At 39.5% G+C, this 17,217-nt stretch overlaps 1 protein-coding gene across 1 annotated transcript in view; it reads left to right on the top strand.

Annotated features, from left to right (window-relative positions):
* Positions 1-7,724, top strand: part of LOC139312978 (A.superbus venom factor 1-like) — a 104,197-nt gene extending 96,473 nt beyond the window's left edge. Inside the window, exons 28-30 of the mRNA XM_070938224.1 lie at positions 2,793-2,876; positions 4,366-4,501; positions 7,424-7,724. Of these exons, the coding sequence (XP_070794325.1) occupies positions 2,793-2,876; positions 4,366-4,501; positions 7,424-7,565 (362 nt within the window). The 3' untranslated portion in view covers positions 7,566-7,724. The remainder of the gene's footprint in view (positions 1-2,792; positions 2,877-4,365; positions 4,502-7,423) is intronic.
* The last annotated feature ends 9,493 nt before the right edge of the window (positions 7,725-17,217 follow it).

Here is a 17,217-nt window from a genome sequence, read left to right as displayed (position 1 = left end):
ACAATCAGTCGCATGGTCCAATCAAGGTGCTGTCCGGTTGCTTGGAAACTATACTCCTCCTCTCTTCAGCCATCTGTGGAAATGTCCTTGGTTTTCAGGAGAAACTATTTTGTTTTGGCTACAAAACCCCAACTATCTCTATTCCCCCCCCCTCTATTTCTCATCACCATTGTGGCAACAATGAAGCCTCCAAGATGGTCTCAGTCAGGCTAGCTTCAAAGTTGACAGAGTTAAGAGAAAGAACTTCCTGCAAGAAAAGAAAGGATCCAATGGACTTTATGAACCCACTCCAGAACTTGGTGGTGAATTGGACCCCCTTTCAGAGATGATCCTGCAGGGAACCCCATGCAGCCTATAGATGTGTTTCACAATCAATTTGGACAGCTTATTTGTAGATGGGAGATCAGTGCAAGCTATGAAATGGGCTTGTTTAGAGAATAAGTCTATTACAGTCCAAATGACCGCATTTCCCCCACTATCAGGGAGTTCTACAATGAAGTCCATGGCAATGTTCTCCCAGGGCTGGGATGGATCTGCCACTTATTGGAGCAGTCCTGGGGGTTTTCATGGTCTTTTTTTCATGGCTGCACAAGTGGCACAGCTCTTGACATAGTCCTCAATCTCCTTCTTTATCTTTGGCCACCAAAATTGCCTTCTAGCCAGGTGCAGGGTTTTTAAATAACCAAAATGCCCCGCTTGCTTGGAGTTGTGACTTTTCTGGAGTATTTGGAGCTGTAGACTATTGGGCATGTATAGTTTTGAACCTTTCCACGCTAGTCCAACTTTGAGGGTCAGCACTCCCATGTTGTCCATAGGTAGTATGGGTCGTTCAGTAGTTCATCTTTTAGCCTTTGGTTCATCACACCCCCATGCCCTCCGTGTTTCTTTGCCGCTTCGCCTGCCCCCTGGTTGTGGCTTGTGCTGCCGGTTGGGAGGGAGGGAGCATGGCATGGACCACCTCCTCACATTTGCTGTCATGTTGTGGTTTACATGAGTCGTCCACCCAGGATGTATTTCAACTCAAAGTTAAACTATTTAAAGTACTACGCCCATCGGAGTTGTTTTGGGGAGAGTCTTTGGGGGGGGGCTGAGTGCCTCCATATTTTTGTGATTGGTCCACACCTCAAAAGGCACTTGACTGCCCTCAAGAAAGTGCTGCCATGTTAGCTAGTGCTAGCCTCTGTCAGGCTAGTTTCAGAGTTTGTTGGTGTGTTATTTACCTTCCAGTGTAGCATAACAATTCATGGCTCCTAAAAACAGATCTGTATCAATGAGTAAGCAGAGCCAAAACACTGAGATTCAGAGAACATTTCCATGCTGCACACACTCACTGTTTTCACTCTCAATTCTTCAAAAAGCAACATGAAGCCAAAGTGCAGTAATCTGCATGGCCCCAACTTCAAAACCCAGATCTTAAACACTACAGTACTGTGAAGTGGAGTGAGGAGAAAGTTTTCACAAAAGGAGGAAAGGATTTCTTGGAAGCTTAGCCCTGTGAGGTAGCCCAGACAGGAAGAGTAACCAGGCACATCAGCAGAATCTTTAGCATAAGGTTACATTAAACAGATTCGTGAAGACTGAAAGTATTTCTCCCACCCTCTTTTTCTAGTCAAATATATCAAATTTCTATGCAAATATATCAAAAAGAGCTACAAGATTCCAAGAGAGAGAGATAAATGGCTGACTAAAAAGTCAATAAATGATGGAATTTCAAAAAAGTTAAGAGATTATGAATAATGAGAAAATATATTAATAAAATGGAAAAATACAAATAGGGAAAATAATAGTATATATATTAACAGATAATACATCTTATAACTAAAAATAAGTTAAATTTAGTAGATGGAAATTTAGAATTAGGTAATCTAATTGTATTATTAACATTAATTTGGAATATTGACGTTATGGTGGAATAATGAGTAATTTTTAAAATATTAAATATTAGTAATTTAGTAGGGGATAACAAATACATGGCACAAAAAATGTTATGTTTAAATGAATTAATGGGGAAAATGATAAAGAATTATAGAAAGAGAATAGTATTGTTGAAGTTGGAAGATTAGGATTACACATACTTATTTGTATTATTATTGTTAGCGTTGTTTAAAAAAGATTTGACTCCGTCAGTGCACTGTCCACAAAATATCTATGGTGTGAAAAGAAAACTGTAAATAAAACATGTTTTTTTTAAAAAAGGAAATAATATACTTTCAGACTTGCAAGATTCTGTTAATGCAAGCTTACAATAAAGTAATTTTAGTCCATCTGGCCATACTTCCTGTATGGAAGAATGTCCTTGAATGACTGGGTGGACTGGGCATTAACATTTGAACCACTATAAATCCATGTATTTGCCATACGCTAAATAAAATAAATCCTGTCTGGACTACCTCACATGACTGATAATAGTATCACACTCATAGAACCAGGGCACCTCTAGAGAAAATACACAATTTGCTTCCATGTACCCCACAGTGGAGCTAGTACTCAATGGCCACACCTGGAAGATTCTAGACTGCCACAAAGATCCAGCCTGGAAGTGCCCATAGTCTAGGTGGAAACGTTAGCAGTACCTGTCCCAAAGGTGCTTTTCCAAAAGGCAACTGGACTTTCTTGGTAAGAAAGGAAATCCAGTTGCCTTTTGGAAAAGCATCTTTGGGACAACCTTGACCTGGATGATTGGGAATCTCCATAGACAACTAGCAGCACCTGTGCCTCACTGATTATGCTGCTCATGGTGAAAAATAATCAGCTGTCTAATTGAGTATTGTTTCTGTCTTTGTTCTTATAAGTCTACAAAACCAAGCTGCTTCAAATAGAAGAAAAAGATGGTAATGATACCTATGTCATGGACGTTTTAGAAGTTATTAAAAGAGGTAAGAATTTTTCCCTGAAACAAACATTTTCTTTAAATCTGAAAGTTCATTTGAACCCTATTTGAAAGTTCACATTAGTCTATTTAATTTGATTTAATTTAATTTATTCAGTTTAAGTGCCACCTCAGTCTTAATTGATTCTGGGCAATGTAGAATAAAATTGAACAAAATAATAAATGCAATATAGTAAAATTACTAACGGAATAGGAAAAAAGAATAAACAGCAAAAACAGATGCTGAATCCAGTTGATATCATCCATACCCCCAAACGTATCAGACAGGAACCCAATCACCCCATTGGCTTGAAGCCAGCTCTTGAAGCTTTCTAGCAGGGTGGGAGTTACCGAGATATCAGGATAACTTCACCTACCTGCTCAATTTTCATCTCTACACTCAGAATCTCAGTGTTTCCCAGAATTTTCCGAGTAAGAATGCTGTAGTTTTCCCAAAAAGTAAAAGAGGGCAGCCATTAAAAACCTCAAGTGTCAGTAGGACATATTTTATTTCACAGAAGCTCACATTTCTATGGAACAGTAAAGTATTTCCCATTGGAAGTCAGATAGAAATTCTCTCAAAATGTGCATGTTTGAATATTTCTCAAAATTTTTTGTAACACTTCAGGATTCATCATCCTCACAAATGTGTTTCAGTAATTCCTTCAAGCTTCCCTTATTCATGAATTATCAAAAGGAATAATGGGATTTCGGTCTGCTTTCTTAAAACAAAGTCTCCCTTTTAATGCTTCTGGTTACAGTAAGGATGCAGAAATAGATGCAGGTCTGGTGAATTCTTTTGCTTGTAAGAAGAGCATGCCTTTAAATTGATCTCTTCACTCTTTTTCTGTTTTAAAGAGAGGAAACATCTTATTCCTCATCCTTATCACTGTTATTCAAACTCACCACAGGGTTTTTCTAAACAGAATGTTTCTGTTTTAGATAAGGATTCAGGATTTTGTCTGTGAGGAAGTGGAACTAGGGATGAGTTACATCAGAAAAAAACGGAGGAGCCATTTTTATCATTCTACCAGTTTTCTGTATCCTGATCAATCTGCTCCAGTGAATCAGAAGATCCTCCAGAAGATCCTCAATGTGGGAAGGATCTGTTGTAGAAAGGCTGCCAATGGCCGCCCTTCCCTCTGCAAAAATGGCCTTCCTTTCACTTCTGTTGATAGGAATCTTCCCTGGATGATCTGCAGGCAGATGAGGTTAACTTGAAAAGTGCTCTAGTACTGAGATAGGGAACTGGTTTTTCAGGGTCAGATGCTGCAGTATCTGTGTTGCGCATAATTGGCCTCTCTGAGGAAAAAGGTAGAGCTGAGAAGATGGTTTGTTTGTTTTTTGATAAATATGGACCAATAGCAGATGAAGAAAGGGCCAATGCATCCACTAAATACAGCTATTCCCTCTTCTCTGGTTACTTAACATTACTTGCCAATGTAAGACTATAACCCTATTAAAATATTTATTCAGATTCTATCTAATTTCTGCAGGCACTGACCGAAATCCACAAGCAAAGGCCCGCAATTATATAAGTCAAAGGAAATGCCAGGAGGCTTTGAATCTGAAGGTGAATGATGATTATCTGATCTGGGGTCTTGCTAGTGACCTGTGGCACATGAATGATACGTACGTATTTCACTATTTTTTTAAAAAAAATCCTAAAATTTTATAGACTTTACTTTCTTGCCATCAAATCCATAGAACCCCTAACAATATAACTACAGTGCCATGGAATGTTGTGTTACATCTTTGAAAGCAACCCTAATCTGAATCTATGATGATGATGATGATGATGCTATTGGTTCAGTCGAGTCCAGCTTTTGGCAATTTTATGGTTCAGGTCCCAAAGGTGATTTTTTCAAAAGACAACTGGACTTTTCAAAACCTTTTGAAAAAGCACTTTTGGGACAATCACGACCTGGATGACTGAGAATCTCCATAGACATTTAGCTATGTTACAGGTCTCTCCCTATCTTCCAATCTTGCACTATTTATTTGAGTTTTTCTATGGTCTGGCTAGTGTCAGCTTTGATAGTGTTCAGCCATCATGTTCTTTGATGCCCTGGGTTCCTTTTACCGTTAATTGTTCCAAACATAATTGCATTCTCTAGTGAATTCCCCCCACATGGCATACCAAAGTAAGTGAGATGCACTTTTGTGATTTTTGACATTTCTGGTGTAATGGGCTCCAGTACTCACTTTTCCTGTCCAAGGAGTACTCAGGAGCCTTCTCTAGCATCAGAGCTCAAACAAGATATTTTCTTCCTGTGTTGCTTTTTTAAGGCCCAGCTGTCACAGCCTTAAGTAGTTTCAGAGAATATAATAGAAGGAACTAATTGCCAGTCTGATGTCTTTGCTTTTCCATATTTGGCTCATGTTCATCATTGCTGTGCAACCCAGGACAATCCAATGTTTTATTTCTGGGCTGCATTCACAGCTTTGAGCTATTTGCGATCCTAGGAAACTGAATTTTTCATACATTCTATCTCTTCACCATCAATTTCTATTTTGATATTTCCCTTCCTTACGGTAGTCATGAGCTTGGTCTTTTTGATTTCCAGAAGATACCAAAATTCTTACTTCTTTGATTTTATTGAACATATAACAGAATAAGAGTTGGAAGGGACTTTGAGGTCTTTAAGTCCCTATACCATTCTAGATAAATAGCAATCCAATCTCTTCTTTAAAACCTCCAGTGATGGAGCACCCCCAAATTCTGAAGGCAAAACATTCCACTGATTAATTGTTCTCTCTGTCAGGAAATTTCTCCTTAGTTTTAGGTTGCTTCTCTCCTTTATTAGTTTCCATCCATTGCTTCTTTTCCTGCCTTCCTGTGCTTTGGAAAATAGGCCAGCCTTCTCTTCTTTGTGGCAGTCCCTCAAATATTGGAATACTGCTATCATATCACTTCAGTTCTTCTTTTCACCACCCAATTCTTGCAACTATTCTTCATATGTTTTAGCCTCCAGTCCCCTAATCATCTTTTTTGTTCTTTTCTGCGCTCTTCTCATCTTTTTTATATTGTGGTGACCAAAATTGGATGCAGTCATTATAAAGTGGCACTTCATATGGTCTTGATTCTATCCTTCTGTTAATGCAGCCTGGAATTGCATTGGCCTTTTTGGTGGCTGCAGCACATGTAAATGATCTTTCGATATTTCCCAATATTTTTTTCCATGATCCAGAGCAGATTTCCAATATGGTCATGGGTATTACAACCCCTTGAGAAGCTGGCTTGGACCTCTGGTAATTCTCTTTCAATGATTGATGCTAGATATAGTTGCATTATTTTAAGCAGAACCTTTCTGATTTGAGAAATGAGAGCAATTGTATGATAATTGGAGCAATCAAAAGGAGAGTTGCTTTTTTTTTGGCAGTGGAATGAAAACTGGGCATTTCCGATTTTGTGTCCACGTGTTGGTTTCCCTGATTTTATGGCACAGGTCTTTAATGTCTCTGGGAGTACAGGTATAAGGGTCTGCCTCTCCTCTTCATTCAAGAAAGCAAAACTCTTGAAACAATTAACATTTCAAAAGGAATATTTTATTGAAAGAAAAGGGATTGTAAGACAAAGGAAGCAGGATCTGAGGTTTTCTGCATAATTCAGTTAGGATAAAGCAGTTAGAAACCCCTCCCCTCAGTTCGGTGTTGAATAAGCCAATCCACAGGTGCAAAGTTGTTTTGATAATCTCAGGCTGAGAAGGTGATAAGAAATTGTTCCCGGACGACTCTTGTTGGAGGCTTTGGAACTGAGACAAAACAGATGGCCCTCCCCCCTTACATTCTCAAGAAGGTAAATCAAAGTACAGGATACATAGGCATCAGGAAAAAGGTTATAAACTGAGGAATGCACCCAGGCCCCCTCCCCACAAGAATGGCAGTGTCCCAATAGGGATCTGTGGGACCTGACAACAGTAATTCTGCAGGGATAGGGTCAACACCTGGAGTCTTGTTGTTTGGGAGTTGGTTCATCGTCCATATGATCTTTTCCTCAAGGAGGCCGGTTCTATTTCTACTTGTCTTGCCTCCTCATCCTGAGGCTGGGCCCCTTTGCTACCTGCATACAGCTGTTCTGTATATTCTCGCCATCTGTTCTTCATGTCTTATTTGGTTGGACAGTTCTTTCCCTCACTTGTTTTTAATGATGCCTTTTTGAGAAATAAATGGTCCTCTAATTTTTTTGACTAGCCTAAAAGCATTCTTGATGTGACCCTTCATGTAGTCTGCTTCAAGCTGTTTACATCACTCATCCAGTAAACTTCATTGTTCTTCCTTACTGCCCTCTGGAAAGCTGCATTCAGTCTTCTTGCTTCTTCCCATTTGCCTGCTGCTTTGGCTGCTTTTCTTTGCTCAACTATTTTGATGGTTTCATCTGAGAGCCATCTGCACTTTTTCTCTGGCTTCTTGTGTGGTATCTTCTGCAAGGATGAAATGATTAAAATGTATAAATGGACTAAGTCCAAGCCTAGCACATTGCTCCAACAGGAGACAATTGAACCAATTTCCTTGCAGGCCTAAATTTTAAGCTATCCTGTTTCCTCTTTCCAGAATTTCCTATACCATTACGAAGAACACCTGGATTGAGAGATGGCCAAGTGAAGAAGAATGTCTGGATGAAGAATTCCAGAATTTATGTATAGACATTGCCCAGTTGTCTAACATATTGAGTATTTTTGGATGCCCCACTTAATGTTTAGAAAAATCAATGATAGGAAGAAAATTCTCAGAAGACAGATTTTTGAGTCAATACATATATGTTATTTTACCTCTGAATTTTTTAGTTTTCTGTCATTTGCTGTGCTATTTTCCCTTAAATTGTTTATACATAAAATAAACAATTTATTTGTTATTTGGTGTCCTGTTGATTATTAATAAGCAATGATGTTTCAGAATTATTATTTTTCTTCTTCTTCTGATCCATCTAATAATTGAAGTTCTCTGAGAAGATTATAACGTACTGTTTTAGTGTTGGATGAATGAGTTGGTGGGTGAATATTGACTGGGGTTGGGGAGGTTGGGGAGAGAATTAGGTGGCACAGCTCAACACTATGCAGAATAGAAATTTACTTCCTTGTGATTTTATCCCAGTAACTAGAATAGATAGATCTCTGCACTTTGTGAATTTCCACCAAAGGCAATATTCAAAGTACTTTTTCATTTTCTGCAAATTGCAAAGGCATGCACATATATAATTCTCCCTTGCATATAACTTTCCATCCACATTGAGTTCCCACATGCACCAATTCCAGAAGGCACTCCAACCCATAGACCCATTCCACTCATAACTGAGGAATAAATCATCAATGCTGTGGACAGAATGAAGAATTTGAAGGCCCCTGGACCTGACAATCTGCTCACTCGCTTCTGGAAACTAAAGGAAGTGTGAGGCACAGGGATACCTTGGCTGACTGAGTTCTTCAATGCTGTAATGGACACTGGGCATGTACCAATTGATTGGATAACAAGAGTAACAGTTCCCATCTTCAAGAACAAGGGTGACCCAGTTGACTGTGCCAGCTATCACCCAATCCACCTTCTGTCTCACACTATGAAGATCTTTGAGAGAATCCCTGATCAATGCATTCGCAGCATCGCCCAACTCACCATCAACCAATGCAGCTTTGTTAAAGGATGTGGAACAACTGATGCCATCTTTGCATCCCGTCATCTCATAGAGAAACACTGTGAGAAGAGACAACCACTACACATGGCATTCCTAGACCTGGAGAAGGCATTTGATCGTGTCCCACACCAACTAATCTGGTATGCCCTCCGGGATCACGGAGTACATGAACCATTCATTGACTGGGTCAAAATGCTATACAAGAACACCAGCAGCCAAGTGTGATGCCCAGCTGGCCTCTCCAACAGATTCCCAGTGATGGTTGGGGTGCACCAAGGCTCTGCACTGTCACCACTTCTGTTTATATTGGTCATGGATACCATCACACATGACCTGCAGCAGAATGCACCCTGGACTATACTCTATTCTGATGATGTTATGCTTGCTTCCACCACCAGAGGTGAACTACAGCAGCAAGTTCCAACATGGAATTATTGCCTCAACGATTTCGTATTTCACCTCAACATCAAGAAAACTGAGTACTTAGAGACTGTCACCACCCCTGGAATGCTTCAAATCAATGGAGAAAACCTAAAGAAGGTGGACATTTTTCAGTATCTAGGATCCCATCTCCAAGGCAATGGCAACATCAGTGGTGAGGTGCGAGCAAGGGTGAATGCAGCCTGGATGCATTTATGAGAACTCACTGGTGTGTTATGTGACAAACGAATGCCAACCCATCTTAAATCTAAGATTTACAAGAAAACCATCCGCCCTGTTGCACTGTATGGCACTGAATGTTGGGCAGCAACAACAGTGACCAAAAGCTATCTCCATGCCATGGAAATGCAAATGCTCCATTGGATATCAGGCATCTCCCTTCTTGACCACATTAGAAATGACACCATTCACCAAAATTTTGGTGTGGTATGGAGAAGATTAGAGAAGGCCGGCTCCTCTGGTATGGACATATCCTGAAAGCAGCACCTTCCACTGTTGGCAAGACTGCCTACCAACTAAAAGTCAATGACTGGCGACATCGCGGGCATCCAAAACAGAGATGGCAAGACACCATCAACAAAGATATGCAAGCCATGGGCCTGCACCCTGGAGACACAGCAGACCATTGAAGGGGCATTCAATGATCCAAAAAGCAGAGTCTGCACTAGCAGGAATACACTAGGACCGTGATGGGGAACCTATGGCATGCAGGCACACAAGCCGTCGCCCTACTTCAGCTCTACCACAAATGCGTGTACGCCTCCCAGCAGCCAGCTGATTTTTGGGTCTCTGCCACGCATGCAGGGGGCGCATGCAGGAGATATGCACGCATGCGTGGGGGTGGGGAGGTGCAGGAGGTCGTATGTGCATTCCATTTTGGGTTATAAGTGTAGGGAGGCCTACTAGGCCCAAAACAAGGTGCAGTGGGTGTGTGCAGCACACACACACACACACACCGTGGCCCATTTTTGCTCCCAGGAGGCTGCAGGGAGGCCCAAAATGGGGTGGGGAGGAGCACGGGAGGAATCGCATGTGCATGTGGCGGGAGCATGGGGGGTCATGTGTGAATGCACTGGGGGGCAGAGGTTGTTGCATGCACATTGCATTATGGGTGCAGGCACGCGGGTACGGGCTTTCAGCACACAACAACAAAAAGGTTAGCCATCACTGCACTAGGAGGAGGAAGAAGAAGGAAAAGGAGAAGGAGAAGATGATGATGTAGCTTTCCATCCATTACAAATTGCATCACAAGTTGATATATGGGTCACAAAAGAAATGTTGAATATAATTTGCAATTATATGCAAGTTATAATAATTTGCAATATATGCAAGTTATATATAATGAACCATGGTGGCACAGTGGTTAGAATGCAGTATTGCAGGCTAAATTCTTCTGACTGCCAGCAGTTTGATTCTCACCGGCTCAAGGTGAGTAAAACGAGACCCAGATTGTTGGGGGCAATGATTCTACAAATCATTTAGAGACGGCTGTAAAAGCACTGTGAAGTGGTATGTAAGTCTAAGTGCTATTGCTATTGCTAATGTATAAAAAATACTGAGAAATACTGGTTTCAAAGCCAAAATTAAGTATTAATCAAGGAGGATCAGAGTACTGACTGTCTACACGTAAACCTCCACTGAGAAGCTTTTTTAAAAAGATGTATTAATATAAAATAAATTAATAAATTAAATAAACAACAAACAAGAACATCCCACTATCAACAATTCTCTCCTCTAATGTTATTTAAATAATACCTAAAGGCAAAAACCAAGAATAATTTGTAAGCAAGGTTCCCATTTTTTTTTCCAATTAAAAAATGGAAAGACACTTAGGGGAAATATAATTCCCACCAAATGATTGAAAACTAAGAAGAATTGGTGGGCTGCAGGTTTTACAATTCTGTTTATTACACTATTCCATTTGGTTTTGTAGGTTCTGGGACAGATCCAGTGGTGGGATTCTACCGGTTCGCACCAGTTAAGTAGAACCAATTGTTAAGTAGTTAAGTAATTTGGAGAACCGGTTGTTAGAAGAATCTCCTTTTGTTTTTTCCACTTTACAGGGTTAATCCTGTAAGGTGTTGTTTCCTAGCCTAATCTTTATTGCCCTGCTTACAGAAACTACCTCTCCATTAACCTTTATTACATTCTTGGCAGTACTACTAAACTTACTGTTGCTTCCGGTTCCGGAGCTTCTCGGAGAGCTTTTTTTAATTTTTGTTTTTTTTGTTTTTGCTTGACTTTCTTAAAGGGGAAGGGTTGTTTTAAGCTTTTTACACCGCTGTTGGGAGGAAATACTCCCCTGTTGGAATTCTTCCAGCCAGGGTGTGGTGATTAGCACTTTGAAGAAATAATTGAATAACAAAGCAGAAGCTTTTAATGACAAGGAACCAAAATGAGTGACATTCAGCAAGGCTTATTGGCTAGCTAGAAAGATTGTCATTCAAACGTGAGTTTACATACCCTTTCTGACTTTTGGTCTAAAACTGGTTTTTGATGAAGTTTAATTCTGTGCTTGGTGATGTTTAATCCTGTGATTAGTGATGAGATAATTTTCCCTATTCAGCTTTGTTTGGAAGGAAAAATGTTAATATCTGTTCCTGAAAAGAAGCAGCTTTGGAAATCTGACTAGTTCCTGTGTCTATTTGTTCTGGTAATTGGTTTAACAAGCAACAGATACTCTGTTTGCTCCTTTGCTTCATTCTGGAGAGTTTAAATGACCTCTCTGCTAAAGGGTTCATCTTATGAGCAAGAGTTGGCTGCTGATAGTTATCATTGCATTTTAACTATTTTAACTCCTAAAAGTGCTCTGCCACCCTGCCTGATTTGTAACTCCAGTTTGCAGGTATTTCTAATCTAATTATTGGTATTTAGGGCAGCTTTCTGCAAGCAAAGAAGCTTTTTGTATTTTTGTACAGGTAAACCTTGATTTACAACAATTACAATGGCACGGAAAAAAGTGACTTATGACCATTTTTCACACTTACAACCATTGCAGCAAACTGTCATTAGGGCAAAGAAGCGATGCCACATGACCACCTGGCCATGCCCACCCAGTCACATGAAGCAGCGCAGTTGTGAAATGAGTGACACGGTTGTTAAGAATGCTGCAACGGGCATAAATGATGAGTGGTCATAAGTTAGAGGACCAATCAAAAGTGCAAGGACCTGTCAGAAACCACTTTTTTCAGCCCTCTGGATCGTCCCTATGTGCATAGGGACCACTCAGAGGGCTGAAAAAGTTATTTTTGACTGGTCCTCGCACTTTTGACCAGTCCTCGCACTTACGACTGTCCTCACATTTTACATTTTGCACCCTATCTTATCACCATGATGAAGAGAATTGTGAAATGAGTGACACAGTTGTTAAGAATGCTGCAGTGGGCATAAATGATGACCGGTCATAAGTGCGAGGACCGGTCAAAAGTGTGAGGACTGGTCAGAAATCACTTTTTTCAGCCCTCTGGGTAGTCCCTATGTGTATATGGACTATTCAGAGGGCTGAAAAAGTTATTTTTGACCAGTCCTTGCACTTTTGACCGGTCCTCGCACTTACAACTGTCCTCACATTTTATGTTTTGCGCCCTATCTTGTCACGGTGGTGAAGAGAAGCAGTTGTGAAATGAGTGACACAGTTGTTAAGAATGCTGCAAAGGGCATAAATGGCCATTTCTGTTTCATGTCTTGGAAGTATGAATTTTGGTGAGAGCTTTGCTTTGTAAAGTGCATACACTAAAATGCACAGGTTATTGTTAATGATGACCTCACAAAATCTTGTATTATTCAGAAGGGAACGAGACAAGGATGCCTGCTATCCCCACTTTTGTTAATAGAAGTTCTGAATAGGGATATAAAAAAAGAGGAAGGAATAATGGGATTAAAAATTAAAATTAAAAATGCACAGGGTTAGTTTTGTAATGTATTTTTTACTTAGGCTATGGTTTTATATTGTAGTATGTGTGGATGCCTATTTTTTTTTCTTCATTTTTTTCAGAAATTTACTCCTTCCTGGCTATCTGTCTTGACATAATTGACACCATTTTGGGGGGTGTTTGTTATTTTGATTGATATTAGGGATTTTGTTTTCTTTCTTTTTCCTCAGAATGCTTGCCCAGTACAATGTGATTTTTGTTTACTGGTTTCTATCAGGCTTCTATTCTTTTTTCCCCCTGAAAGGACTCTTCTGCACATTTGGTCCCTGATCCTGTTGGTCAAAACTTCCTTCTTTTTGGTAATGCTGAAAAGGCATCTTTTATTTGCTCTTTAGCATCAAAGGGGGGATTATGAGGGGCAAATAACATGGGTTTTGTAATTTGTTAACTAACATAGTTACCTTGTATTTTAATCTGATTGATATTCTCTCTTTTAAAGTGAGGTTCAGATTTATTAGCTTTTAACATTCCTAAACTGATAAACAAGCTGGAGGCTATCTCTAGATAAGAAAAGTTTTTTAGTACAACTTGGTCTCTTATGTGAACTCTAAACAACCTTTTTCCTTACAATTATGCCCCTTCTGAGTCAGACCTCATTTTAATGAACATGTGTGATATTATGGGATACAAATATGTAACATGTTTGACTACATGTAACTGATTTCCTATGAAAAAGAGAGATTACTTTTATTCTGTCCAATTAACTTTCCTCTTGCATTTTCTTTGCTGTGTTAACTATATAAAAAAAGGGAAACATGGGGCTCAAGGCTCTCTCTCTTCCTTTTTCATAGAGAGACCCACTTTATCAGGGTACCCTAATAAACTGCTTTTAAATGATCTTCCAACTCAGTTACTTATTGGAAAGGTAAACTGAGGCAGAACCTAGAGCCAGATTTGGCTTTCAAGCCAGACTTAATATCCTTCCTTCAGCACTCCTGCAGGGCAGGTATGATATCCCAATAGCTAAGGAAATGTATACATGTGGCAATGGGGAAGTTGAAGATATCTCACATGTCTTATTGTGCTGCAAGTTCTACAGGGACATCAGATAAACACACATGCTCCCTTTATTGGAGAGATTTCTAGGGAGATCAGATAATATATACAGGCAAAACTCAAAAAATTAGAATATTGTGCAAAAGTTCATTTATTTCAGTAATGCAACTTAAAAGTTGAAACTAATATATGAGATAGACTCATTACATGCAAAGCGAGATAGTTCAAGCCTTGATTTGTCATAATTTTGATGATTATGGCTTACAGCTCATGAAAAGGACCTGGTGGCTCAGCAGACTGAGCAGACTGATAGCATTATGATTAACACCAGCTGTCTGCAATTACTGTAAATTCGAATCTCACCAGGCTCAAGGTTGACTCAGCCTTCCATCCTTTCTAAGGTAGGACCCAGTTTGTGGGGGCAATAAGCTGACTTTGTATAAATATACAAAAGTATGAAGGCTATTGCTTAACGCATTGTAAGCCGCCCTGAGTCTCCGGAGAAGGGCGGCATATAAATCAAATAAAAAAAACAAAAAACCCAAATTCACAATCTCAGAAAATTAGAATATTACATGAAATCAATAAAACAAGGATTGTACATAGAACAATATCGGACCTCTGAAAAGTATAAGCATGCATATGTACTCAGTACTTGGTTTGGGCCCCTTTTGCATCAACTACTGCCTCAATGCAGCGTGGCATGGATGCTATCAGCCTGTGGCACTGCTGAGGTGTTATGGAAGATCAGGATGCTTCAATAGCGGCCTTCAGCCCTTCTGCATTGTTCGGTCTCATGTCTCTCATCTTTCTCTTGGCAATGCCCCATGGATTCTCTATGGGGTTCAGGTCAGGCGAGTTTGCTGGCCAATCAAGCACAGTAATCCCATGGTCATTGAACCAGGTTTTGGTACTTTTGGCAGTGTGGGCAGGTGCCAAGTCCTGCTGGAAAATGAAGTCAGCCCCATAAAGCTCGTCTGTGGAAGGAAGCATGAAGTGCTCCAAAATCTCCTGGTAGACGGCTGTGTTGACCCTGGACTTAATGAAGCACAGTGGACCAACACCAGCAGATGACATGGCTCCCAAAATCAACACAGACTGGAAACTTCACACTGGACTTCAAGCATCTTGCAGTGTGTGCCTCTCCATTCTTCCTCCAGACTCTGGGTCCTTGATTTCCAAATGAGATGCAAAAGTTGCTCTCATCAAAAAAAAAAAGGACTTTGGACCACTGAGCAACAGACCAGTTCTTTTTGTCTTTAGCCCAGGTAAGACGCTTCTGGCGTTGTTTGTTGTTCAGGAGCAGCTTGACAAGAGGAATACGACATTTGAAGCCCATGTCCAGGATCCGTCTGTGTGTGGTAGCTCTTGATGCACTGACTCCAGCCTCAGTCCACTCCTTGTGAAAGTCCCCAACACTTTTGAATGGCCTTTTCCTGACAATCCTCTCCAGGCTGCGGTCATCCCTGCTGCTTGTGTGCCTTTTTCTTCCACACTTTTCCCTTCCACATAACTTTCTATTAATATGCTTTGATACAGCACTTTGGGAACATCCAACTTCTTTTGCAATTACCTTTTGAGGCTTTCCCTCCTTATGGAGGGTGTCAATGATGGTTTTCTGCACAACTGTCAGGTCAGCAGTCTTTCCCATGATTGTGATTCCTACTGAACCAGACTGAGAGACCATTTAAAGGCTCAGGAACCCTTTGCAGGTGTTATGGCTTAATTAGCTGATTAGAGTGGGACACTTTGAGCCTAGAATATTGCACCTTTTCACAATATTCTAATTTTCTGAGATTGTGAATTTGGGGTTTTCATGAGCTGTAAGCCATAATCATCAAAAGTATGACAAGGCTTGAACTATCTCGCTTTGCATGTAATGAGTCTATCTCATATATTAGTTTCACTTTTTAAGTTGCATTACTGAAATAAATGAACTTTTGCACGATATTCTAATTTTTCAAGTTTTACCTGTATGTGAATCATCTTTTTCAGGATTCCAATTCAGCTACCACTTGTATAATAGCAACATTTTGTGCTGCTGCAATGATAATAAAGAAAAACCAATTAAAGAACTAAATAATCTTATTCTTAGTAATACTTTGCTTAGTTATTTTCTAATGATTTTTAGAGAACATATATTTTAATGTATAGTTTTATTATATTACCTTTATTAGTGTTAGATAAACACTAATGGGCATATTATTATTGTAATAAGGTGTTCAGAGTATACCATATTTAACTTTATAATTGTCAATATATAATTGCACTGCTTGCTTGATCCTGATTGCATTTCCTGTCTTTTATCTCTTATTTTATTATTTGATATTGCTGGTCATTGACCATATAAATAAATTTCAACTTATTTTTGGGGTTGTGTTCCCTTGGAATTGTGGGAATTGCTGCGCGAAACATATTTATGGCAAGTGAAGATAGTTGTTTTCATGAAATCCTTGTTCAGTTTTTAATCTAGCACAAGACAATGTAATGTTGCTTAAAGTCCACAGCATATTTTCTGTAGGGGGATATCGTCATAGTGTTAGCAGGAAAAGATAAAGCTCAGGATGAAATATATTACAAAATGCCAGTGAGTGAAAAACAACAACCCTTTCTGCCCATGACTGATGATCTATAGCTAAGCTAAAAAAATATATCAGCCAATATCCATGATCTCTTCAGCCAAAATTCTGACCTACTATGTCGTCTTAAAGCTGAAATGAAAGTATATTTAGAGTACAGGGTTTGGTTATCAGAAATTGTAAAAGTTGAGCTGGGCATTTGAATGTTGGGGCAAACAGGGTAAAATGACAGAACATGGATTCTTGTTAGGTGAGCTTTTTAGCCACAAGAACTATGGGAAAGGATTTTGTTGCTCAGATTCAACATTAGATATACGAGCAGCAGCTTCCTTGTTCTTTTCAGGTCATCAGTAGCGATTTCTCTAGAATTTCTGCAGAAGTTTCTTTATTATTTGAACAAGCTCATAATTCAAAGTCTCCTTGGCTTTGGAGTCCCATAGCAACCTGAAAGTTTATTGCATCAGTACAAATAACTACCCTGGAAATCAGTAAATGTCAATAAAGAAACTTGTTGGCTGTTAAGTAATTTGCATATAAATGTAATTTATTAAAGCATAAGCAAATGCTGTCAATTTTGAAAGCTGATAACATTATTTTGAGAACAGTTTTCAATGGGCAACACTGAATGCTTTTCCTCTGAAGTTTTTTTATTTATTTATTTATTTTTATTTATATGCCGCCCTTCTCCGGACACTCAGGGCGGCTTACAAAGCGTTAAGCAATAGCCTTCATACTTTTGTATATTTTATACAAAGTCATCTTATTGCCCCC

The sequence above is a fragment of the Pituophis catenifer genome, unplaced genomic scaffold, assembly GCF_029215685.1.
Source record: "Pituophis catenifer annectens isolate HBS135680 unplaced genomic scaffold, rPitCat1.0.hap2 SCAF_2, whole genome shotgun sequence".
Taxonomy (NCBI): Eukaryota; Metazoa; Chordata; class Lepidosauria; order Squamata; family Colubridae; genus Pituophis; species Pituophis catenifer.
This window is presented reverse-complemented; position numbering and strand designations above follow the sequence as displayed.